Genomic DNA, 25,141 nt, shown 5'->3' with positions numbered 1-25,141 from the left:
CACTTCGTCGCTACTGCTTGGTTTCTATCTCTGGGAGGGAGGCTGAGGCGGCGGCGGCCCGGGCGCCGGCTGAGGGGGCGCTGAGGCGGGAGCTGTGGTGGCGCTGGGCGCCCCTCGCCCCTCGGCCTCTGGGGACCATGGGCTCCGAGAAAGACTCCGAATCGCCGCGCTCTACATCTCTACACGCGGCTGCGCCCGACCCCAAGTGCCGCAGCGGCGGCCGGCGCCGGCGCCTCACCTTCCACAGCGTCTTCTCCTCTTCGGCCCGCGGCCGCCGCGCCCGAGCCAAGCCGCAGGCCGAGCCACCGCCCCCGGCCGCGCCGCCGCCGCCCGCCCCGGCCCAAGCCTCGCCGCCCGAGGCGCTGCCCGCCGAGCCGGCCGCCGAGGCCGAGGCGGAGGCCGCGGCGACAGTGGGGCCCGGGTTAAACGATGAGGAGGCGGCGGAGGGCGGTGGCTCGGGCCCGGAGGAGGTGGAGTGCCCGCTGTGCCTGGTGCGGCTGCCGCCGGAGCGGGCCCCGCGCCTCCTCAGCTGTCCGCACCGCTCGTGCCGGGACTGCCTCCGCCACTACCTGCGCCTGGAGATCAGCGAGAGCCGGGTCCCCATCAGCTGCCCCGAGTGCAGCGAGCGGCTCAACCCGCACGACATCCGCCTGCTGCTCGCCGACCCGCCGCTCATGCACAAGTACGAGGAGTTCATGCTGCGCCGCTACCTGGCCTCGGACCCCGACTGCCGCTGGTGCCCAGCCCCGGACTGCGGGTGAGCGCGGGGGCGTGGCCCTGGGGCGGTGGCCGCGGTGGAGGGGACCTGGGGCCGAAGGCTGGACCCTGCGTGTGGCCGGCCGCGAGGGGCGGTCCTCCACGCACCGTGTGTGTGTGTGTGTGTGTCCATGTCCCAGCGTGGAGGGAGAGGTGAGGGATGACCAGTGGAAGGGAGGCCAGGCGGCAGTTACGGCGGGCTGGTAAGCGGTAACCATCGGCAAGCCCAGCCCCTTGAGGTGAACGCACCCAGTGCCCAACCCCTGCCTGAGGACTTGAGGTGCCGAGCACTGGGTAAGAAGGGAGCTGTCCATCAAGTCAGGAGGCAGCGAGGGGCTGTTTTTGGTCCGGCGAACGCCCCTCTCCAGAGGAAGGGGGTATCTCTGAATGAGGATGGGGAGCTGATATCTGGCAAAGGACGGAATAAGACATCATTCTGAAAGGGCAGCGCTTTGGAGGGGTGTGTCCAGTTGACTAGGGGCAAACTTCGCAGCGTTGCAGGAGAAGGTGTACTTTTGCTGAGACCACCACTGCTGAAAGTTGGGATGCAGGTGACTGAAATGGCTCTAGCGGGAAAGGAGAGCTCACTGGCAGCGCTCGGGGGGCAACCTGGGCGTTGTGGTGTGTCTTCTGTGCCCGGCTATCGTGTGGCCACCCCTGTGGTCCTTACACTGCTGCGTTGGGCAGGGTGTAGAGTGGACAGACCCTTTCTTTGTCCAGAGAGGCAATGGGGGCACTGAGAAGGATGCCCAGAGGTTGATATGATTAAGAGAAAATGTGGTTCCCAGCTCCTCCAATCTTGAGTTCTTGATGTTGCACTGTGTAAATGCAGAGACTTAATACCACCAGATTTTGCCATCTAGAGAATTCAGTGGAAAGCCCCCCACCCCACCCCCGGCGCCTCCAGCCCCCAACCTTTAGTTTTTAAAATCTGATTGTGTGTTACTGTCAGTAATAATAAGTTAATAATAGCATCCCATAAATGATTGCATGCAGGAAAGAGGGACATCAGAGTGTGCCATTACCTGCTCTGTGACCTTGGCCGGATCATTTTATTCTTGTGTGTCATGTTTTGAGGACAAAAAGAGGCTAGGGACTCCTAGTAAAAAGCTGTATGTTCTTTTCTTTCAAAAGAACTAAGGGCTTTTAATCATAACCTATATATCAAGGCTCTTTTATGATTTCCATGATGCTGCTATTTGTCTGATTCAAAAGAAGCTGTCATAGAGTGTCTAGGAGGGTAAGATGAGTTAATTTCTTATTATTTTTCTATTCTGCCAAACTTGTTTAGAATGTATGTGTTATTTAAGCTCACTGAGATGAGGTTTCTAAATTACTTTGAAATGTTGTGGTCAAAGGTTGAGGTGTTTGTCTATGGTAGGTCACTTTCACTTTCAGTTATTAATAATAAGTATCAGAAAAAAACCTTGTAGGCCCTTGGAAAAGTTGGCTTTTATCTGGAGATCTGGTAGTCTTCCTAGCCTTAAGAGGTTAATTTATGTGGTATTGAAGTTTTACAGACAGTATTGATCTATTTTCTGAACTAAAGGAATATTTACCTAAGAGAACACTGTTTGGTTCATTTTGGAATAGTATATTATCTCCTCTTTGAGATGTGAATTTCCTTGAGTTTTAACTGAGAAATGTGGCATCACTGACATTTTATTTCTGGGAAAGTTCTCTTTTTGTTTATTTCTCTGTGTCAATCTCTGTCTTTGCTCACATCAATTAAAATGGACAGGAATTAACTTACAATCTTGATGATAACTCTGCACCATTCCTGACTGGGAAGTTATTAAAGTATTATGCCATTTTTATATTAATCAAGTATTGAATTACTATCATATTATCACCCAGAGTTTTTTTTAATTAGTTAAAAAATTATAACAATTTTAATATAACTTTTAAATCTGGGAATTAAAGAAGGTGAAGTGTAGGGAGAGCAAGCAAACTAGCATCTGAGTATCCATGTGTCAGGCATACATAATTTAATTTGATCCTTGCAACATTGTAAGATACATTTGATCTAGTTTTACAGATAAGGAAACTGAAGTTTAAATGAATTGAGTGACTTATTTAGGGTCATACAACTAGTGGGTGGTGGAACCAGGCTTGGAACACTGGTGTTAATTCCAACCAAGGCTAGTATTCTTTTCTCTCAAAGCTTTAGAAAGCACAAGCTTATCTGCATTATTGGGGATGCTGCTGTTTGGGTCATTTCATCAAGTGTGGCCTACAACATTGAGAGAGCCAAAAAGGCTAGAATCTGGTTTCTTTTCTGATTCTTCTTGTTAACCGCCTCTTACCTACTTTTATTTTTCTTATCTGAAATAGGCCTAATCTTTTCCTTACTTGAGAGGCCTAATTGATATTTTCAGAGTGTTTTGAGAATTCAGATGAAGATATTAGATAAACAGGGAGTAACTTTGTATTTCTGTCACTTCTCAAATAGGTGGAGATGTGGCCAGTGGTTTTGCCATCTCTTGCTAATGTCATGAGAAAAATAGTTGTTTTGTTTTAATCAAACTGTTGTTCTTTTGGGTCAGGTAAAAGCCATGGATGAGAACTAGAAGAAGCCTAAGACCCCAGTTGTTTCTTCTCATAGCTGATCATCTTACTGACCACAGATCAAGTTCCTGTCAGCCAAATTTATCAAGTTCTTGACTCTGTGTGTGTGTGTGTGTGTGTGTGTGTGTCTATTTGGTGGGGTGAGGGGAGAATATGAGTGATCTTACAGAGTTGTGATCACTAGTTTCACTGTGATTACTCATGATAAAAGCACTATATGTTAAAAGATTATTTGTTTACGAATATTTTTGGAACATAGAAAAGAGTCTTGAATTTTTCTTTTTCTATACTTGAATACAATTTTATTATATTCATAAATAAGGAAACCAATTTCTGTGGGAAAACTTTCACATTAATATTATTAAGTACAATATTACCAAATGTGGTCTTTCTTTTCTTTTTTTCTGCTGTGCATGCACAGTTTGTGGGATCTTAGTTCCCAGACCAGGGATCGAACCCTAGGCCATGGCAGTGAAAGCTGCTGAGTCTTAACCACTGGACCACCAGGCAGTTCCCACCAAATATAACCTTTAAAACATGCTTTCAAATGAGATAAAAATTCATTCAGAATACAGATAACTGACATTTTTATAGTCCTTTATAATCTTCAGACTGTAACTTCATTCAAATAATTTCACTTTATTTTCATGCAGGTAGATGGTGGTAAACTCATTTGATAAAGGAGAAGGCAGTTCAGAGAAGTTTAAGTGTGGGACCCAGTGTCTCACCGTTGATGAATATCTGCTTCCCTTTAGAGCCTCTACTTAAGCACAAGGGTCTTTTCAGAAACCTCCAAATCATGTAAACATATAATGTTTTCCTCTCAAGTGCCCTGTCTTTAAACCCTTTCAGAAGCTCTAGATTGTTGTTGTTCAGTCACTAAGTCATGTCCAGCTCTTTGTGACTCCATGAACTGCACCACACCAGGCTTCCCTGTCCTTCACTAGCTCCCTGAGTTTGCTCAGACTCAAGTCCATGGAGTCAGTGATGCTATCCAACCTTCTCATCCTCTGTCACCTGCCTTTTTCTCTTGCTCTCAGTCTTTCCCAGCATCAGAGTCTTCTCCATTCAGTCAACTCTGCATCAGGTGACCAAAATATTGGAGCTTCAGCTTCAGCACCAGTCCTTCCAATGAATATTCAGGGTTGATTTCCTTCGGGATTGATTGGTTTGATCCTCTTACTGTCCGAGGGACTCTCAAGAGTCTTCTCCAGCACCACAGTTGGAAAGCATCAAGTCGGGTTTCTTTATGGTCCAGCTCTCACATCCAAACATGACTACTAGAAAAACCACAGCTTTGACTATATGGACCTTTTTTGACTATACACTGTCTAGGTTTGTCCTAGAAGACTTGAGGGTTTGGCAAAGGAGACAACAGAATATTTCCTGGCATACAGCAGGCAGATCTTCTGTACAGATGAATAGGAGATAAGACTGTCTTGACCTAAATTCTTTGTGCAGTCCACCACTTCAGCCTCTCATTGCTGCCTTTGTCTCCTGCGGAGTCCCCCTCCATACCTGTTCCCAGAAGGTAGTATTGTCTATTGGCCTTCCTAGACAACTGGACTGAATTATCCTAAAAACAGGAAGCTTCTGTTTGTCCCTAATACATTTAGGAGAGAAGAATAAGCTCCCTGAGCAAGGCAGATTTCTCAGTCAGTGAGGGAGGATTTATCCTTTCTGAAGCTTTTCTGAATCTTTTCTCTTAATTTAACTCTGTATCTCCATTTTCGCACCTCTGTATCTCCTACAACTCCGCCCTCCACCATTTAGATTGTCTTCCAGCCCAATGTATCTTTCTCATATTTGCCAAAGTATTCATTCTAAAATAGAACATTTTATATCAGTCCCCTGCTTAAAACTGCTCATACCTGACCTATAAGATGACTTCTTATGTCTTTAAGAACATATTATTTATATGATCTATCCTTATGATATAAGAGCCTTTATGGTTTCCAACCATCTTTTGATCTTATTTTCTATTTTTCACTTATATCAGTATTTCTCAAGGTATAGGCATTATTGAAAAGAAAAATGTGTTGGCATTGAATAAGCTTGGGAAATGTTGGATTGAACAAAATAAAGCAACTCTTATTTCTGAGCTCCTTAGACCCTTTAAACAATTCTAATATACACTGTAAATCTTGTTAATGCTAATACACAGGGTAAATCTTCAATCTAATATAATGTCCCTAAACTTAAATCACCAGGAAACATGTTTGTTTTTGTTTGTTTTTTGATGACATCTTTAAAGCAGACCTGACACTTTCATTGTTTGTAGTTTTCTAAGCTCCTTTAACAGTTATTCTGGCCTGTTAGTGTCTTCTGTTAGTGTCCTTATTTAACACTAAATCTTGTGCTCTGAGTAAATTAAGAGCTCCTCTAGACTAAGATATCTGTGTTCCAACTTTTTCTACAACTCTGAACAAAGTCTTTCAATTAGGTCCCAGAAGAATGGGATGAGTAGTTAAATTTTTGATAAGGGAGGTAAAGAATACAAACACCACAGTTTTGAGAAGAGAAACAGATTAGAGGAGGGTGGGCAAGAAGAGGGCAGACAGGTAATCAGTGGTCCTTTTCAGAATCATATGGTGTTGAACCTTAGGTGAGTTCTGAGTATTGCCAAAAGGGCTTAGACATGGTCCTCTTGACAGGGTGTTTGGCCTGGTGGAGGAGACAGATAGATAGTTATAAATGCAGTGTAATAGATACTGAAGAAAATACAGGTGTTCTTAGAAGACAGATGAAAGGTTTTGCATGATTGTGTCACTAAAGGCTTCACGGAGGAGGTGATACCTAATCAGGGCTTGAAGAATATGAGTAGAAATTTATGGTGGCTCAGACAGTAAAAGTATCTGTCTACAATGTGGGAGACCCGGGTTCGATCCCTGGGTCAGGAAGATCCCCTGGAGAAGGAAATGGCAACCCACTCCAGTACTCTTGCCTGGAGAATCCCATGGATGGGAGACCCTGGTAGGCTACAATCCAAGGGGTCGCAAAAAGTCGGACACAGCTGAGCGACTTCACTTCAAACAAAGATGAGGGTAGAGAAAATTAGGTGTCTTAAACCAGAATGTTATAAGCAAATGCTTGGAGGTATGTAAATTCAAGACTAAGTCTGCAGTCTAGTTTGGTTTGCCTCTGGATGTACAGTATGGGGAGCATGATCTGGGAAGTGACTTGAGATTGATCTGTAAAGGTAGACTGGATTCAAATTGGTAGGTCTAAGTGTGCCATGCAAAGAAGTATAGATTTGAAGGACTTTTTTCTTTCTTTTTTTTTTTTTTTTGAAAGATTTTAAGCAAAAGAGTAACATCATGATAGATAAACTTTTGGTACTGGAATTTGGATTGGAGTAGGGAATAAGCAGACCAGATAGTCTTGCAGTTGCCTGTTCAAGAGATGATATGGTTTTGAACTAGGGCAGTAAAAAGGAAGAGAGTGATAGTATGGCTCACTTGGCCTGTGTCATGCACACTTACATATGTTCAGAGTCTGTTTGTAAATGAAGTTACTTGGCCTGGAACAGTGAAGTATAGACATAATATAGGAACACATTTCTTTAACTACCAGGATTTGTTGGCACTTAATCAAATTTATACTAATGGGATTTCCACCCCCTAGGCCAGAGTAAGGTATTGTTGTGTTCTAGCCTGTCACATTATAATGTTTCTGAAGATAGCAAATTGACAAAATTAATAAGTTGTATGAACTTAAGAGGGAGAAAGGATGCTTCTGTTTTCTTAGCATCATGTAATTTCCTAGACCTTACTTTTAGCTTCTAATTAGCAAACCTGAATGCTCTGTTAAGCTAAGAAAGCAGAGTAGGAGAGAGATTCCAGTGTAGGCCAGAGAAGAGAAAGAACAAAATAGTTTTTTTTTTTTTTCTCTCTCTTTTCTTTTTTGGACTACCTAGGGTAGGAGATTGCCCTATTCAGAATTTAGGAATTTACTCCTCAAAAGGGCTTATACAGAATTTTATGATTACGTTATAGTAATTGGCATATAGAAAACCAATAGATACATAGATAAGTTTAAAAGATTGCTTTAGGGAAATGTAATGGCCCAAGAGAAGAGCTAGATGACCTGGGTAAAATAAAAAACCCAAAGAGGAGAGGGTCTCTATATCATTCCTTCAAAACAGGTGTTTTAAGCATGAATCAGTGTGCTAGACCCTGGAGATTAAAAAATGGTTGGTATTTTTCCTTGCCTAGTCTGGCTGGGAGAAGCATACATATAAACAGATATTTACTGTGTAAGTATTGTGAAGTACTGTTAAGTATTGTGAAGTAATTATGCACAGACAGGAAGTGGGCAACCAACTGCCTGGAAAGGTTAAGTGGATTTCATAGAAAGGATGACATTTGAGCTGGTTCTTAAACTGATTAGTATTTGCCAGGGCAAGAAGTAAGCAAAGGGCATTTCAAGGCAGAAAGGAATAGAATATGCAAAGGCCAGGAAGTATGACAACATGTGCTGTGTATTTATACCATAACTTTCAGGGCAAGATCTCAAATGCAATTTTAAAACATGTTTGGTTACACTTGAAAGCGGCAAGCACCTATGCTTCCATTTTAGGGATAGAATCTAAAGTTTGGAGATTTTAATTAGCTCAGTGTCATGCAGTATGAGTCAGGGGCAAAGAGCCTAGACCAGGCACCCCAAAACCGGAATGCCAGGTCTCGTGCCCTGAGTAATTCTGTGTCACAATAATCGGTTGCTGTAGGTTCATTAGTATTTGAGGTTATTTTACTTCCTTCAAAATTCCACACCCAAAATTGATATTGTCAGTCCTATCAAATGTTCTTTATTAAAAAAAAAGAGAGAGAAAAATCTGTTAATAAATATTACTCCCACTATGTGAGGTAGAAATGTATCATGAAATGTTCAAAGGCTTCCTGACTGGCAGTCTGTTTAATTTGTATTGTCTTGTCTGAAGTTGACTTAATACTTTTTTCTGAGATCACCTAGTACCTTTCTTATTTAACACAAAATAGCAAGCAAATCACTTTCTTCAGGAAAAATGTTGTTTATCTTTAGTAGTTATTTTGCAGCTAGGTGGGATAAATTTGCTCAGAACTCCTACAGGATATGAATCATTTGCATTTATACATTGAATTCACTTTGCTCTTTCTGAAAAGCATTTTAATACAGCCTGTATTATATAACATAGATGAAACCTTATCATTGATATTTTCAGTGTCATTCTCAAATCAACTTGCAGAATCTATGATAAGCCTGGAACTTAAGTTGCTGTCATAAATATCTAGTGTACAATCAAATAAGCAAACTATAAAATAGATCTAAGAAAATGCTGTTATTCTTTTAAGTTGTTTGAGGTCTTTGGCTATTGGAGGAGAGCATGGAATAGGGAATGACAACACCAAGCCTGCAATCATTGACTTGTTTAAAAATTGTTTGAACTTTCACTACTGCTGTCTTCCCTTCTTTGTTTGTTTAAATTACTTTTTAAAAAAATTCTTATTTTAAATGCATCCACTTACTAGGGTAGCCTGTGCATTTAGTTGAGATTTTTAGAGTTAGAAAGGCTAATAGTTATAAATACATTGGATTATTTGTAGGAAAATAATTCTTGGTAAATAAACATGAATTGTAAGAAACTTAGTTAATGCTGGTTGGTGCTGATAGATTCTGAATTGTGTTTCATAACTAAGAATATGTATCAGAAGGGATTAGGAGGAAATAATTGCCATATTCCATGTTGATTAATAAGACTGATGAGTGGTATTCTTGGATTCCGGAACCTGTCAAGAAGGAAGATATTTCAAGGTGTACATTCAAGTTGGAAAAAATTATGGAAAGATAAAATGAGCTTTCAATTGTCTCTCAGTCTGTCATGAGGTCAACTTCACTGTGAAACCTGAAAAAATATTGAAATCATAAAACTCCCAGAAGAAAATATAGGTAGAACACTGTTTGACATAAATTGTAGCAATATTTTTTTTGATCTATCTCCTAAAGCAGAGGCAATAGCAAAAATTAATGATCCTTGGACTTCCCTGGTGGTACAGTGGATAAGAATCTAGCTGCCAATGCGGGGGACATGGGTTTGATTCCTGGTTCCGGAAAATTCCACATGCCCAGGAGCAACTAAGCCCACTTGCTACAACTACTCAGCCCAAGCTCTTGAGCCTGTGAGCTGCAACTATTGAGCCCACATACCACAACTCCTGAAGCCCATGCCCTGGAGAGTGTACTCTGCAGTAAAAGAAGCCACCACAATGAGAAGCCCCTGAACCACCGTGAAGAGGAGCCTCTACTCACCGCAACTAGAGAAAGCTTGTGCACAGCAACAAAGACTCAGCACAGCCAAAAGAGATAAGGGACCTAATTAAACTTAAAAGCTTCTGTACCACAAAGGAAACCATTGACAAAACAAAAAGACAACCTACTGAATGAGAGAAAATATTTTCTAATGATATGAGTGATAAGGAGTTAATATCCAAAATATATAAGCGGCTCATACAAATCAACATCAAAAAAACAAAAACAAACAGTCCAGTTGAAAAATGGGCAGACTTGAATAGACATTTTTCCAAAGAAGACATACAAATGATCAAGTCACATGAAGAGATGCTTAGCAGCATTCATTAATCATCAGAGAAATGCAAATTAAAATCAGTGAGATGTTATCTCACACCTATCAGAATGGCTATCATCAGCATGGCCACAAATAACAAATGCTGGCAAAGATGCAGAGAAAAGGGAACCCTCATATACCATTGGTGGCAATGTAAATTGGTGTCGCCATTATGAAAAACAGTATGGAGATTTCTCCAAAAATTAAAAATAGAATTACCATGTGTGCGTGCATACTAAATTGGTTCAGTCATGTTCAACTCTGTGTGACCCTATGTACTGTAGCCCACCAGACTCCTCTGTCTATGGGATTCTCCAGGCAAGAATACTGGAGTGGGTTGTCATGCCCTCCTCCAGGGGATCGTCCCGATCCAGGGATGGAGCCTGTGTCTCTTGTTTCCTGCATTGGCAGGCAGGTTCTTTGCCACTAGTGCCACCTGCAAAGCCCCTGGAATCCAGTAATTCCATTCCTGGGTATTTATCTGAAAAACAAAAACAAAAAAATACCCAACACTAATTGAAAAAGATACATGCACCTTAATAGCAGCATTTATAACAGCATTATTTGCTGTTGCCAAAATATGAAAGTTGCCAAGATATGCAGTTGCCAAGATATAAGACTTCCCTGATAGCCCAGTTGGTAAAGAATCTGCCTGCAATGCAGGAGACCCCAGTTCAATTCCTGGGTTGGAAAGATCCGCTGGAGAAGGGATGGGCTACCCACTCTAGTATTCTTGGGTTTCCCTTGTGGCTCAGCTGGTAAAGAATTTGCCTGCAATGCAGGAGACCTGGATTCAACCCCTGGGTTAGGAAGATCCCTGGAGAAGGGAAAGGCTACCCACTCTGGTATTCTGGCCTGGATAATTCTGTGAACTGTATAGTCCATGGGGTCACAAAGAGTCAGACACAAATGAGCGACTTTCACTTTCACTTTCAAGATATGGAAACAACGTAAGTGTCCATCAACAGATGAATGATTTTAAAAATATGGTGTACGTATACATTAGAATGCTACTCAGCCATAAAAAAATTAAATTTTGTCATTTTCAACAACATGGATGGACCCAGAAGATATTATGCTAAATGAAATAAGCCAGAGAAAGAAAAATATAGATGATATTACTTATATGTGCAATCTAAAAAACTAGTGACTACTAAAAAAACAGACACACAGATATAGAGAACAAACTAGCGGTTACCTGTCGGGGAGGGGGGAGGGTTATGGGACAGAGAAGATAGGGGTAGGGCATTAAGAGGTAGAAACTACTGTATATAAAAATGTTACAAGGATACATAGTACAACACAGGGAATATAGCCAAAATTTTATAACTATAAATGGAATATGGCTTAAAAGTTGTGAATCATTGTTGTACACCTGAAACATATAATATTGTACATGAACTATATCACAGTTTTTTAAAAAGTATACTTGCTTTAGTTTTTTCTGTTGTTCTTTATTATACAAATGTTCTGTCCTTTAAACAAATCCTGATTTCTCTAAATATAGCAAACTATCAAAAGGAAATAGTTTTATACCCTTATTTATGAAACTTGCTATGACAAACTGTTCCCAAAGCAGCTTAAACTATGACTGAATACATGCTAGGAATTCAGGCTGAAAGTCCAATGGTTAAGACTCTGTGCTTCCACTGCAGGGGACATGGGTTCAAATTCTGGTTGGAACTTTCTCACACAGAATATGCGTGCATGTTACACATATGTGTGTTCTTTCCTCTATACCATATGAACTGGTGGGGGACACCAAACAGTGTTACCCCACTGGAACCAATGCATAATGTCTTAGCTTATTTATATCTTGTCCTATTTCCTTACCCAGGTATGCAGTTATTGCTTATGGCTGTGCCAGCTGCCCAAAGCTGACCTGTGAGAGGGAAGGCTGCCAGACTGAGTTCTGTTACCACTGCAAGCAAATATGGCATCCAAATCAGACATGCGATATGGCCCGTCAGCAGAGGGCACAGACGTTGCGAGTCCGCACCAAGCACACTTCAGGTCTTAGTTATGGACAAGAATCTGGACCAGGTATAAGTTGGCGTAGTCTCATTTGTCTCTTTATTTGATATTTCATAATGTGAGCCCAAAGTTGGGAGAGATTACCTTAATGTATGACTCAAGGATTAGAAAGCAGAAACTATTTGGTAATACTCTCAATAGTATATTTAATATGTAGCTTCTCTCTCTAGCCATTTATAGGCTGTCCAACCCAGGTGAATTGGAATAAAGTAAAACTGAATTCTGTAGTTTCTACCTTCTTAGTAATATGTCTCAGATTGGAGAGCAGTTAGGTACTTTTGCTAGGGGCTTTTTCAGTCCTTTCATCGTGAGCAGAAAGACATTTAGTATTAAACCTATACTGTTTTCCTACTAGCTTTAAGTACATCACTGTTTTTGGAAGTAGGGTACAGATTTGAGGAAAGCAAGCGATGTTGGTATGGATTAATGATTAACCTTAAAAGAAGGAATATCACACATTCAGTTTCAACCTTGACATGTCAAAGGAAACCTATTTTAAAATGTCAGTGGGCTTACTACCTTTTATAAATGTGCTTTATTTCACTGTTGTCATTTGAGAGAAGCTGGAAGGAAAGATTTACCATTCACTTTTTCCTGGCACAACCTAATCTCCTTTTTGTTTTTAATAGGTTAGTTCCTAGCTTGCTGTGAAAATTACCAGGTGTATGCTACTTAGCACACATAGTTGTTTTTAGGTTTTGAATTTTAAAGTATCATGGCAAGAGGCTGTGGATTGTATTAACAACAAACCACAGTAATACTTGTTGAACCTGTGAAAGGAGTTTCCTGAACTAAGATTTTTCAAGACTTCAAGCCAAATGCAGGCTATAGACTGTTCTTCCTGTGGAACTGTGCTTTTCATTCTGCCAGCCTATTGACTGCTGAAATTCCATTTTTCTTGGAACCATCTTTCTCTCTAGGGAAGTCTCTTTGCTCAGAGTATGGCTCACGTGCTGTTGACGATGCCAGTTTGGGGGATAGGCAGCTCAATATGAGACAGGATCCGTTTTATGAAATTTCCTGAGGTCTAGACGTAGCCAGCCTTCCAGCAAAGTGGGTTGCGCAATCTGGAGTCCTCAGTCAGGAATTCTTGACTGTCTCATTTCTTATGCATACTCCTGGGAATAATAAAACCAAACTAGGTTTAAGTAAGGGTATTTTTCTACACATTCTTTCTCCCTCCCCTCAGCAGACGACATTAAGCCATGCCCACGATGCAGTGCTTACATTATCAAGATGAATGATGGAAGCTGTAATCATATGACCTGCGCGGTGTGTGGCTGTGAATTCTGTTGGCTTTGTATGAAAGAGATCTCAGACTTGCATTACCTCAGGTGAGATGAGAAAGTGTCCTTTTTTTTTTGGAGTATATTTGCTTTACAGTGTTGTTTTAGTCTCTGCTGTGCAATGAAGTAAATAAGTCAGCTAAAATGTACACTTACATCCCCTCCCTCTAGAACGTCCCTTCTGCCTCCGCCATCCCAGCCCTCTAGGTCGTCATAGGGCACCAAACTGAGCTCCCTGTGCTATCCTGCCGCTTCTCATTAGTATCTGTGTCACACACAGTGGTGTATATATGTCAGTCCTGCTCTCCCAGTTCATCTCACCCTTCCCTCTGACATTAGTAAGAGAACAAGACCATAAAAGCAGTTGGTCCATTGTTTTTATTTGTAGTCTTCGTCTCTTACTGACTGAGGGAAAAGGATGTCAAAGAGACATCATCTGTCCTCTCATTACAGCATAAGGAAGCTATAAAAACTTCCTCTGAAACACCCTTCCAATCATGTTTTTCTCCAGCTCAGCAACTTCCAGTGACTGTATTCCCTTACCTTCCAGATAGAGTTCAACTTCCTTAGGATGGCTTTTAAGGTTTTTTTTTACAGTCTGGCCCCAGTATACTTTCTGCCTTTTTCCATTTTGCTTTCATAAATACTATATCCCAGATTATCTGTGTCTCTTCTGTGCTGTTAGCTCCCTGACCGTTCATGTTCTTTGCTTTGCCTGGAATGCCTTCTAATCACCTCACCTCCCAGCAACCTCATTTTATCTCAACTTGTTCAGTTCTTATCCAGTCTTCAAGAGCCACTTTAAATGCCATTCCATCTGTGATGCCTTCCCCCAGCTTTTTCTGCCTCATTCTTCTTTACTGACATTCTTTGCATGTTCCTTTATAAACATTATGACTTTTACTTCGTTTACATGTCTAAGTTTGTTAAGCTATATTATGAATCTTAAGGCCGATGTTAACCTTTTTACAATTCCTTGGATGTAGTAGTCATTGAAATATTGTCCTGAAGGAGGTAATATTTACAAATTTAACATTCATTGTGTGGATGAAACACTTTCATTTCCAATTTAGCAAACATTTGAGTACTTACAGTATACCAGTTATTACGGACCTAGGAGTACATGAGATATGACCCCTAACTTTCAAAATTGCTTACCCTGTCTAGTAGAAAAGACAGCACACAGGGAGTAAACAAAAATGGCTGGACTCAGAGCAACTAAATGTAAAAGTGGGCAAACTCAGACTATGAAACTGTTGTAAAGGGTGTGATGAAATATTTTTAAATCCTATCCTAGGAAAATGATTTGCAGTATCTTTGATTTGCATAGTTTTCTTGGCATATATAGAGAGTTCCTTCACTGCAGAATACAAAATGTTTGGATGGGATGTCAAGTGTATAGACTATACAGGTTCCTGTGTAGTATCACACAAAGAAGTAGGTTCATTTTGGTGGGTTAGAGAGGATAGAGTTCAGCAGAAAAGAATGGAAAAGAGGTTTCAAGTTTAGTTTACAAAAAAATTAAAGAGCCAGAACTCTTAATAGTTTCTCCTCATGCAATATATTCATTTCTTATAACCTCCTATAACTGTTAATCACTCTTATAGAAAAGAAGGCTCTTGCTCTTATCAAACTCTCTGGTAACAATCACAGCATTTGTAATATTGACATTAACTTTGGCATATTTTCTCTGCAGCCCCTCTGGCTGTACCTTCTGGGGCAAGAAGCCGTGGAGCCGTAAGAAGAAAATTCTTTGGCAGCTGGGCACGTTGATTGGTGCTCCAGTGGGGATTTCCCTCATTGCTGGCATTGCCATTCCTGCCATGGTCATCGGCATTCCTGTTTATGTTGGTAGGAAGGTAAGATGTTGTGTTCTGTCCCTGTTCCATCTTCAGGTCTGTTGGTAGAGTTTTGAAGGAAATGGGGAGGAGCTTATATTTCAGAGCTGCCTAAAAGCCAAACTGGTTCTTGAGTAATAATAACATTAATTTCCTAAATGGATTTTCATAAACCCCTAAGAGATCTAAAAGTTCTTATTAACATCCTGGGCCTGGTTTGTCTCAGTGACTTAAAGGTGAAATGCTTACTTCACTCCCCTACGTTGTCTCTTCTTGTATTAACTTTTTCATATTAGTTTATACCTTCCTGGTCTGAGTTAGATTAAAATGTGAGAAAGATGTCTCTTTGAGATGAGGGACTATGTTTTAATATAGATAACTTATAAGGGAATATTTACTTATCCTTTTTCTCCCCAGCGAAAAGATTGATGTCCTAACTCGCTGACCGGTATTTTCTTTCTTCTTAGATTCATAGCAGGTATGAGGGAAGGAAAACCTCCAAACATAAGAGGAATTTGGCGATCACAGGAGGAGTGACTTTGTCGGTCATTGCATCCCCTGTCATTGCTGCGGTTAGCGTTGGTAAGAAGCTAGCCAAGACTACCACTCCCTCCCCCACCTGACCTCACCCCACCCCACCTACTCCCATCAGCTTTCTGGCTTCACAGTTTAGCCAGCTGGCCAGATGTTTCACCTCTGGAGGCTCCTACATTTTTATGTCAGACCCACCTTGGGAGTTAACTCTTGTAGGCCCTGTTATTGTTGTTATTATCAAGCTTCCTTGGTGGCTCAGATGGTACAGAACCTGCCCACAATGTGAGAGACCTGGGTTTGATCCTCGCATCGGGAAGATCTCCTGGAGAAGAGAATGGCAACCCACTCCAGTATGTTTGCCTGGAGAATTCCATGGATAGAGGGGCCTAGAAGGCTACCGTCCAAGGGGTCTCAAAGAGTCAGACATGACTGAGCAAATAACACTTCACTTTTCATTATTATTATCAGCCACACTAAAGTATCAGAGTTTGAGATCTTTTATTCTTAAGTTAGTACCTAGAACTCCATCTGGCACATAAAAAAAGGTTGAATTAAAGGATATTACTTTAAGGCCTAGTTTTTCACCTTTTCTCTTCCCTCTCCACTGCTATAAAACCCACAAAACAAAATTTTGATTTACTTAATGCCTCATAGTATTTTGGGAGGCATGAGGGTTTGTTTTAGAATAATAATAAGATAACTCCATTTGCCAGGAGCAGGTCTGAGGGTTTTGCCTATATTAATTCATTTAATCCTCACAATAGCATAGTTGTGACAGAAGGTATAGTAAGTTGTCCCGTTAGCTGGGACATGAATCAGGGCAGTCTGACTTGAGTCTCTAACAACTAAGCCTTTCTGCCTTCCACAGCAGTAAGATTTTAGAATTAACACTCAGGGGTGGGGTGGGGATCCTGAACCCTCAGAGTCACTTGTTTCATGTTTGATTATTAATTCGTTCTGGGATTAGCATCTCAGCAATGAATGGAAGTGGGGAAATGAAAGCAACATACAAATTTGCTGTGCTGGGCCCTATACATGCATTGATCGTTAGCAGCCTGAGGAAGACATGTCCAAGGTTGTAATGGCTGGTAAATTGAAGCCAGGATGCTAACCCAGGCCTTTCTGATTCCACGTCCAGTCATCATTCTGTTAGACGAGGCTGCTTCTTTAGCACAGTCATATTCTGTCTTTCTTCAACCCTTTATAAAGTAGTTTGTCTGTCTTCAGCTATGGGAAGGAGAATTCAGGACAGCTGCAACCCGATGGCCTGCTGACGTGTTTCCTTCTCTTCCCCAGGTATTGGCGTCCCTATCATGCTGGCTTATGTCTATGGGGTTGTGCCTATTTCTCTCTGTCGAGGAGGTGGCTGTGGAGTTAGTACAGCCAATGGGAAGGGAGTGAAAATTGAGTTTGATGAAGATGATGGTCCAATCACAGGTAAAAGAATTTTCATTTCCCTTTGAATTTATGGGACACAAGATAAAAGTCAGTAAAATTCAGCACATTTTACAGAGAGATTGACATTGGATTACTTTGGATAATGAGCTTTATAGGAGGTAAAGTATTTTTAGCTTTTCATTTCTTTGTTCCAGAGTTATTAGGTTAATTCCTCTGGTACTTGCCTCTGTGTGGCAGGTACTCCAAGTAACTCTTAAGTATGCTGGTAATAGTAAATTATATAAGTATAATAAAGTCTTATATCTGCACAATACTTTATAATTTTCAGAAGACTTTACACAGTTATTATTTCACTTGGTTTTTACAACAGCTCTGAAGAGAGAGGACCAGGGCTGTTATTATCCCCGATTAATTGGAACTTCTTTAAGCCTTAGTCTCAACATCTGTTAAATGGGTTTAAGAACTTCTGAAGAGCTGGAACTGTAGCAGGTCTTCTGACTTATGCTTTGATGTTGTTTACCATATTAACCATATTACTTTACCATATTAACTAGCCTGAGACACAGAGATCCCCAGAGATTTTTTCAAACTTCCTACTAGAATCAGCACATGACCTAAATGTATTTGGAAATATTTATGTTTGATTAGGTGGCATCTATAGCATAATGGAAAGAATAGTGGACTCAGAATCACATGGCAGTATTGTGTGACTGACCATAGATAAGGCATTTAGTTCTAAGCTTTCATTTCCTCATCTAAAATTGGGGTTACTAGTCCCTATTTCTTGGGAAAATTAAATGTGAACATATGTGAAAATACCTGATACATGGTGGCTGCATGTAGATGCTATTCATTAAGTGAATAAATGAGTATTTTTCTACATGACTATTCTCTCCTCTGAAGAGTCATTGCAAGACGATCCCAGACCCTGTTTTGATATTGTGCCATCTTCAGTTGTGATGTTTGGTTCCATCCCCAGTGGCAGATGCCTGGCGAGCCCTCAAGAATCCCAGCATTGGGGAAAGTAGCATCGAAGGCCTAACTAGCGTGCTGAGCACCAGTGGAAGCCCTACAGACGGACTCAGCGTTATGCAAGGTCCATACAGCGAAACAGCCAGCTTTGCAGCCCTCTCGGGGGGCACACTGAGTGGTGGCATTCTTTCTAGTGGCAAGGGAAAATACAGCAGGTAAGCGATTTCTGGCAGAACTAGTTGGACTTATGAGAAGTAACATATCATGTTGAGCCATTTCTTTGTACCAGGCGTGTCTCATGTAGCATCTCGTTTTAATATAATCATCAATGGTGTTTTTGTGTTTGTTTTTTTTTTTTTAACCTTTGCAGTTAGAAAACAGGCTAAAAAGGTTGAGTGACACAACATAGAAGTTCTGTGTTTCTTCCCACTGTACCATAGTGACTCCATATAAAGAATAATCTTGACTTCAGATCCTCCCTCTACTGTGTTAGGCTGCCTCTTTTAGAAAGGGGAAGCATGCATTTTTGTAGAATTTCCAAGACTATGCCCTCCATTAGGATTGTCACTGGCTTTTAGTTGAACAGCATTTATGCTGTATCTTGTTGGCTTATTGGTACTGTGATCCTTATAACCTTCCTGTTCTGATTCCCATTTGATAAGAAAAATCAATTCTATAAACTTGTGTTCAGAATATGTAAGTCTTTATGACTGAAATGGTTGTGATTTGGTTGGTTGTTTCACCAGGTAGATAAAACAGAGCACATTCAGAGGAGCATAGCAGACGTTACGTGAGAAGCAGTTACTTGAATGCCCTGGAGAAGAGAGGCCTGAGGAGGGGTAGAGGTGATACAAAACAAGGTACAGAGGTAGAGGAGACGCTGCCTTCAGTTACCTGCAGGGCCTTGAAGTGGAAAAGGATTAAGACTTCTGCCTCATGCCAGGAGATAGATTAAGATAATTCGGCAGAGGCTAGAGGGAAACAAATTTTGTTTCATTATAGAGACTGTAGGAAAAATCTGTATAAAGTCCAGAGAAAGAATGGATTATATCAGTAGATAATTGAGCTCTGTACCTCTGAAAGTATTTGAAGTGAGACCAGAGGGCCAATTGGCTATTAGGAGGTCAAGCAACAGTTGGCAGATGGGCTGGATCCCACACCTGAATGCGTGTCACTCACTTGGGAGCCTTTTAAAAATAGATTGCAGTGCTCTATCCCAGAATTAATAAATTAGAATCTCCCAGAGTGGGACCTAGGAATCTCTGTTTTGAAAATTCTCCCCAGCTGATTCTAGCATAGCCATTGCACAGACCAACTTCTAGGAACCACTGAAGGAGATGGCCTTTGTGAAAGGCCTCTTCCAGTTCTGAGAGTGATCTATGGCAGAGCTGAGACTAGGACCCAGGTCTCTGACTCAGTGCACTTTCCATTGCACTGCCTCATTTTCCTGGACTGTGGCACATTCCTGAAGGGCATCTAAGGCTGGAGGAGCAGAGCAGAGACTCAGACAGCAGGATGGAGGTTGACTGAATGTGCGGCTGTAGGCTGCTGCTGACCTGTTGGTGTCTCCTGACTCTGGTTCTCTCTTGTTAGGGGATCCCGCCTCCACATGCTGGAGAATTCACTGCTGTGCTTTCTTGAAACCAACACCCCTGTAAATAAGCAGACATAATTGGGGACTGACTTGCTGAAACTGCAGCTTAGCCAGGCCAGCTGTTCCAGTTCTGTGAAAGCCTTTTATAGGAAGTGAATGAGTCAGATGGGTTTGACTGTGAAACCCATTATGAGGAAATACTTAAATGTGCAACCAAATGATATTGGAGCCAAGATAGGAAAAGCTATGGGTCCTCTGAGACACCATTGGGAAAGTTTGCTGCCGTTGGAGGTTGACTCTTATGTGTCCTTTAAGCTCATAGCCTGGGGGTGATTTGATTGCTGAATGTTTAAGTTCCTAGTACATGCAAGACATGGAGGGTAAAGTGTAAAAGAGACGTGGCCTCTCCTCTTTTGGAGCTCACAACTGAGCGTGAAAGAGATGTGTAAATTGATTTAATAAGTAGGTAGTTGCTGTGGAGCACTTTGCAGAAAGTGGTTTGACGGAAGAAGGAAGGGAGATAATGCTTCCTTGTTCTTAAGAACTGAGTATGAATTTGTCACATAGAGAAAGAAAACTTCAAAGAGAGGGACTAGCATATGCAAAGTCAGAGAGGTATAAAATGTGTATAGGTGTGTAAGGGGAAAAAATCCAATGTGATTAGGATTTAGGATCTATGGTAAGAGGTGGAACTGGAGACAGCTTGGAGGCAGATCAGGTAGACCTTAAATGCCTAATGGCAAGGGGGAGCCAAGAGAGGGGCTGTTAGAGTAATTAGGTTATTATCCACTTTGGCACTGATCTGAAAGTTGTTTGACTTGAACTTACGGCTACTGGAGACAGCACAATTGCAGTTACCCACGCGGGAGCTGTTGAGAGCCTGAAGTTAAGCAGTAGCAGTGGGGATGGAAAGGAGGGGACGATTTCAAAAGATAACTTTAAGAGAGAAAGTGTGTGGGCATCTCTTTGAGCTATTTGGCATTTGGAGACGATCAAATCAACTCAATTTGCAAGAGAATAATGTAAGTGGTATGTGCCAGGAAGCGGACTGTCTTGAAATACCCAGGTCTCATATTAACTTAAATGTCCCCTCTTTACACAGGTTAGAAGTCCAAGCCGATGTCCAAAAGGAAATTTTCCCCAAAGACACAGCCAGTCTTGGTGCAATTAGTGACAACGCAAGCACTCGTGCTATGGCCGGTTCCATAATCAGTTCCTACAACCCACAGGACAGGTATGTGAACAGTCAGATGCCTAGGAGAAGTTGCATTTTTTGGTTGAGTTTTGGCCTTAGAAGCACAATGCCTCACGTTAGGGCTCTATGTACCATATAGTGGGATACATGGTGTGTATACCCTGTGGATTCATTGAGCACATTCTTGGTATGGGAGTGTTGGGCATCTCTTGATTGATTCTTCTGTTAGCACTTGATTTTTAGAGGTTTTTTCTTCCTTTTTATTTTTGGCTGTTGCAACAGTGTAATTATTCACATGGAACTTAACAAGCTAGATGGGTATTCACTGATGTTTATGGCTCTGTGGTTTCTGTTCTTACGTTGATCCTTGCTTGATGTGGCTCTTGTAGCCTATTTCTCTATTTTTGAGAAGCTAGTGTATCTGGTATGGTGTGATTACAGCACTCCCTACTGGAGAGATTCTGGTTTCTTCTCATTGTAGCAGAGAAGTAAAAAGCTGTGACTCTTTCACTTTAATATTTTGAGGAAGATAGTGTGAGGTTCTGATCCTTAGTTGAATTTTGGAAGCTCATTTTTAGTTGTTTAAAGAAATTGGCAGAATAACTAATAAGGATATATAGCACAGGAAACTCTTCTCAATATTCCATAATGACCTATGTGGGGAAGGAATCTTTAAAAAGAGTGGCTATGTGTATAGGGATAACTGATTCACTTTGCAGTACAGCAGAAACTAATGCAACATTGTAAGTCAGCTATACTCCAATAAAAATTTTAAAAAAAATTGTCAGAGATGTTCGCATGCATATTTTAAATCAGCAAGGAGATCTCATTGTTCTTCTCCACCTTATTTGAGTACTAGATTAAATTTTATTTTCTCTAAAAGTGAGCTCTAGTCTACTATTTACCTATTTCTTTGGACTTTCTAATCCTGAACCCACAAACTGCTTTTACCAACAGGTGTAGCATGACCCATGCATGATTCAGCAAAGTGGATTTTGTCTCCACAGAGAATGCAACAATATGGAAATCCAAGTGGACATTGAAGCCAAACCAAGTCACTATCAGCTAGTGAGTGGCAGCAGCACAGAGGACTCACTCCATGTTCATGCACAGATGGCGGAGAACGAAGAAGGCGGCAGTGGTGGCAGTGGTGGCGGTGCCGGCAGCAGTGGCCACGGTGAAGAGGACCCCCCCTGCAAACACCAAAGCTGTGAACAGAAAGACTGCCTGGCCAGCAAGCCTTGGGACATCAGCCTGGCCCAGCCCGAGAGCATCCGCAGTGACCTTGAGAGCTCTGATACACAGTCAGATGATGTGCCAGACATCACCTCAGATGAGTGTGGCTCCCCTCGCTCCCAAGCCGCAGCCTGCCCCTCAACACCCAGAGCCCCCGGTGCACCAAGCCCAAGTGCCCATATGAACCTCTCTGCCCCACCTGAGGGCAAGACTATCTTGAGGCCAGAAGATGCAGAAGGCAGAGTATGAAGTGGAATGAATGCTCCTGTTCTGAGAAGCACACTTGTAACTGCATCTTTTGGAATCTTTTTGGGGGGCAGGGATTTCTGTACTTTTATTTCAGAGATTCTCTGGTCACAGGTTTTCCCCAGGGAAATTCTGAGAAATTTGCAGTTTCTTACCAGATGAAACATGGAAATTTCGCCCTTAGTTCCACGCATCCCCACATCTCCTTCGCCCCCCCCCCACCCACCCTTTTTTAGTTTTAATTTATTGGTTAAACTTATGGTGGCAATCCGTGAGGTGTGTCAAAGAGTGTACAGATGTATGTGTGTATATTGTATGTATGCTAACATATTACTGAAGGACACATTTTAATAAATAAAAATTTCTGTCGTAATTCAGCTCCTCTCATTTTCCTTGGCTTGGATAGTCCTCCAGAGCCAAGTGTTTGATTGAAATAGACCACTACATCTTTAACAGTTTATAAATCTGAACTTTCCTAATCCCAGGGAAGAAAGATGGTATTCTAACCAGACTAGAAGGAAGTGGAGTCGCTCAGTCGTGTCTGACTCTTTGCGACCCCACGGACTGCAGCCTCCCAGGCTCCTCCATCCATGGGATTTTCCAGGCAAGAGTACTGGAGTGGGTTGCCATTCATCTATAAACCCATGACTCCTAGCATGACAGAAAGCAAAGCCAAGATTGTTTTGGACTGTGCAGTCAGACTGAAGAATTAGCTGGAGTCAGTCAGATGCCCTCTAGACGCAGCTGTGCAGTGTTCCTGTTAAAGCTTTATTTACCCCTTTCTGGATTATACCCCTTTCTGGATTGTGCTTCCAAGGAGGGAAGGGGTGTCAGTTCCACTGGCTCTTCAGAAATACCAGTAAATGTTGCATGGTTGTAAGTTGGGGAACAGAGGATTCTTCCTAGATGAAGAAATGTACCTATTCTGCTTAACCACCAACCAATACCTAGGTGTTTGTTATGGTTTCCGGTACACAGTCCCTGTTGCAAAAAAGAACTTTCTAGTTTTGCCAATCTAGTTTTAAGTAAGGGACAAAGGAATCTGACTAGAACTTGTAATGAAAGGAGAGAGGAGACATGCCATCAAAATCACAGCATATTTAATTTTATCTCCTCTTATAAGTTTGTCAGAATTGAGCTACTCCTTGGTTTTGGCTGTCTAGAATAATGGTCTTAGAAATGAATGTTCATACATAGTATAGCAGAAAAATTAAAAGATTCATGAGACCTGATGTGAGTTTCCAAATCTGGCAGTAATTTACTTTGTGACTGTTTGAATCAGTTACTCTCTCATGCCCCTAATTTACTGACTCTCAGACAGTAAGTATTTAAGGAGCTTCCAGTGCCAAACTTCTCTGTCACTTTAACCCTGGGCCCAGAGGAAGAATTGAAAACATCCTTTCCCTGACGACCAGATGGCTTTCTGTTTCCTTTCCAGATGCACCTGCTCTTTGTCTTCCTGGCCTGTGCTTTACTTTGATGAGGATGGTGAGTCTGGACAACAGCCAGCTTGGAAGATTCTTATCTCTTGGGCATCCAGACTTAGCACATTGCCCTGCACCTGGGACAGGAAGTGCTGTTAATGGACTTTGGATATCTGAAAGAATGCCCGGGAGGGTGTCTTTCTGTGAAAAAGGGAACTTGTTGGGAAAAGGGGCAGACAGTATGGGAATCTCTGAAATGCAAATTATCAACTCAAAGACTTGTATTTCTCTGGAAGCCTCATCAAGGGAGCAATTAACAGGATAAGATCAAAGAAGTCTTCTGAAGGGGCAGGAGTTTGCAGCCAGAGCTGTATTCTTATCTAGATTCCAGTTCTTACTGCTGTGAGAATTGTGTGAGTGTGTTTTCACTTAGCCAACGTGGGAATCATGGTCCTAATCACGGAGTTGAAAAGATTGTTACATGGAGTACCAAAAATGCTTTTGTTAAAGGCCCATATATTTTTCTCCTGTAAGAATAAGAAGAAATAAATTAAGGGAGATTATGGGTGCCATCTAAAAAAAGCTCACAACTGTAGACCAGAGGCCATGAAAAACCAAGCTTATTCTAATCCTTTGCAACATTGTTGTATCTCCTAGACATTAGCAGACAAAAAGACCCTTCAGCACCACCTGGAGGAGAACATGAGTAATGCGTGGGAAAAGTTGATGCTCGGCTTAGAAAATGGGGAAAACTGAATTTCACAGCAGTGTTCACTCATTCTTAAATACCTACTGTTTCAGGTCCAGGGTGCAGCAATAAGGAAAACACAGAAATGCCTGACCTTGTGAAACTCATGCTGTAGTGGGAAAGGGCAATCAAGATATATAGTCTGGATGAGGATAAATGCAGTGAAGAAAAGAAAGCAGGGAAAGCAAAAAGAGTAGTAGATGGTGCTGCATTAGGTAGGTACTGTGGGCCTCTCTGATAAAGGTACATTTTGTTAGAGTCTTGAATGAGAAAGAACCATGTGTCTAGGCAAGAATATACCAGACATGAAGAGTAAAGTACAAACACCATTTAATAGAACATCCTTAGTCTGTTTAAACACATACACACACCTACAGCATAGTGGCCTGAATGACTGGAACAGAGTGGACCAAGGAGGAGGGCAGTAAAAGGCTAAAAAGGTGGCTGAGGACAAGAGTGTGTAGACAAGGACATTTTAGGTTCCTCTGAGGCCAGGAGGAGAAGTCATCTTCAAAGCCAGACAGATGGGGTGCTTGTGGTCAACTTTAAAAGGCTAAAACTGGGAAGAGGGCATGTCTGGTCACCAGCCCTACTTGGATGGGCCAGTGAAAGAAATTTATGGAAATGATAAATGGGTACTTATTCACTCTGACCACTTTCTAACATACTTTCTTGTACTCTAGAGATTGCAAAGTTAAAACTGCATGTCTT

At 41.7% G+C, this 25,141-nt stretch overlaps 1 protein-coding gene across 3 annotated transcripts; it reads left to right on the top strand.

Moving 5' to 3' along the window:
• Window positions 1–22,635, top strand: RNF19B (ring finger protein 19B). 3 transcript variants are annotated; one of them, XM_018058077.1, is made up of 9 exons: window positions 1–757; window positions 11,763–11,968; window positions 13,152–13,293; window positions 14,942–15,104; window positions 15,551–15,665; window positions 16,914–17,054; window positions 17,995–18,202; window positions 20,684–20,815; window positions 21,784–22,635. In XM_018058077.1, the coding sequence occupies exons 1-9, from the start codon at window positions 138–140 to the stop codon at window positions 22,259–22,261; spliced, it is 2,205 nt and encodes a 734-aa protein (XP_017913566.1). In that variant the 5' UTR covers window positions 1–137; the 3' UTR covers window positions 22,262–22,635. The 3 variants fall into 3 exon arrangements, with proteins under 3 accessions (XP_017913566.1, XP_017913565.1, XP_017913567.1); XM_018058076.1 differs by having other exon boundaries at window positions 13,149–13,293; XM_018058078.1 differs by having other exon boundaries at window positions 21,734–22,631.

The sequence above is a fragment of the Capra hircus genome, chromosome 2 (assembly GCF_001704415.2).
Source record: "Capra hircus breed San Clemente chromosome 2, ASM170441v1, whole genome shotgun sequence".
Classification (NCBI taxonomy): Eukaryota; Metazoa; Chordata; class Mammalia; order Artiodactyla; family Bovidae; genus Capra; species Capra hircus.
Note: the sequence above shows the minus strand (reverse complement) of the source record. Positions and strands in the feature narration are given on the sequence as shown.

Excerpts from the sequence above, each read along its gene's own strand:
- RNF19B (XM_018058076.1), top strand. The coding sequence starts at position 138 with ATGGGCTCCGAGAAAGACTCCGAATCGCCGCGCTCTACATCTCTACAC. Across the intron at positions 15,105-15,550 it reads CTGTTTATGTTGGTAGGAAG|ATTCATAGCAGGTATGAGGG; the intron begins GTAAGATGTTGT and ends CTTTCTTCTTAG. Across the intron at positions 20,816-21,783 it reads TCCTACAACCCACAGGACAG|AGAATGCAACAATATGGAAA; the intron begins GTATGTGAACAG and ends TTGTCTCCACAG.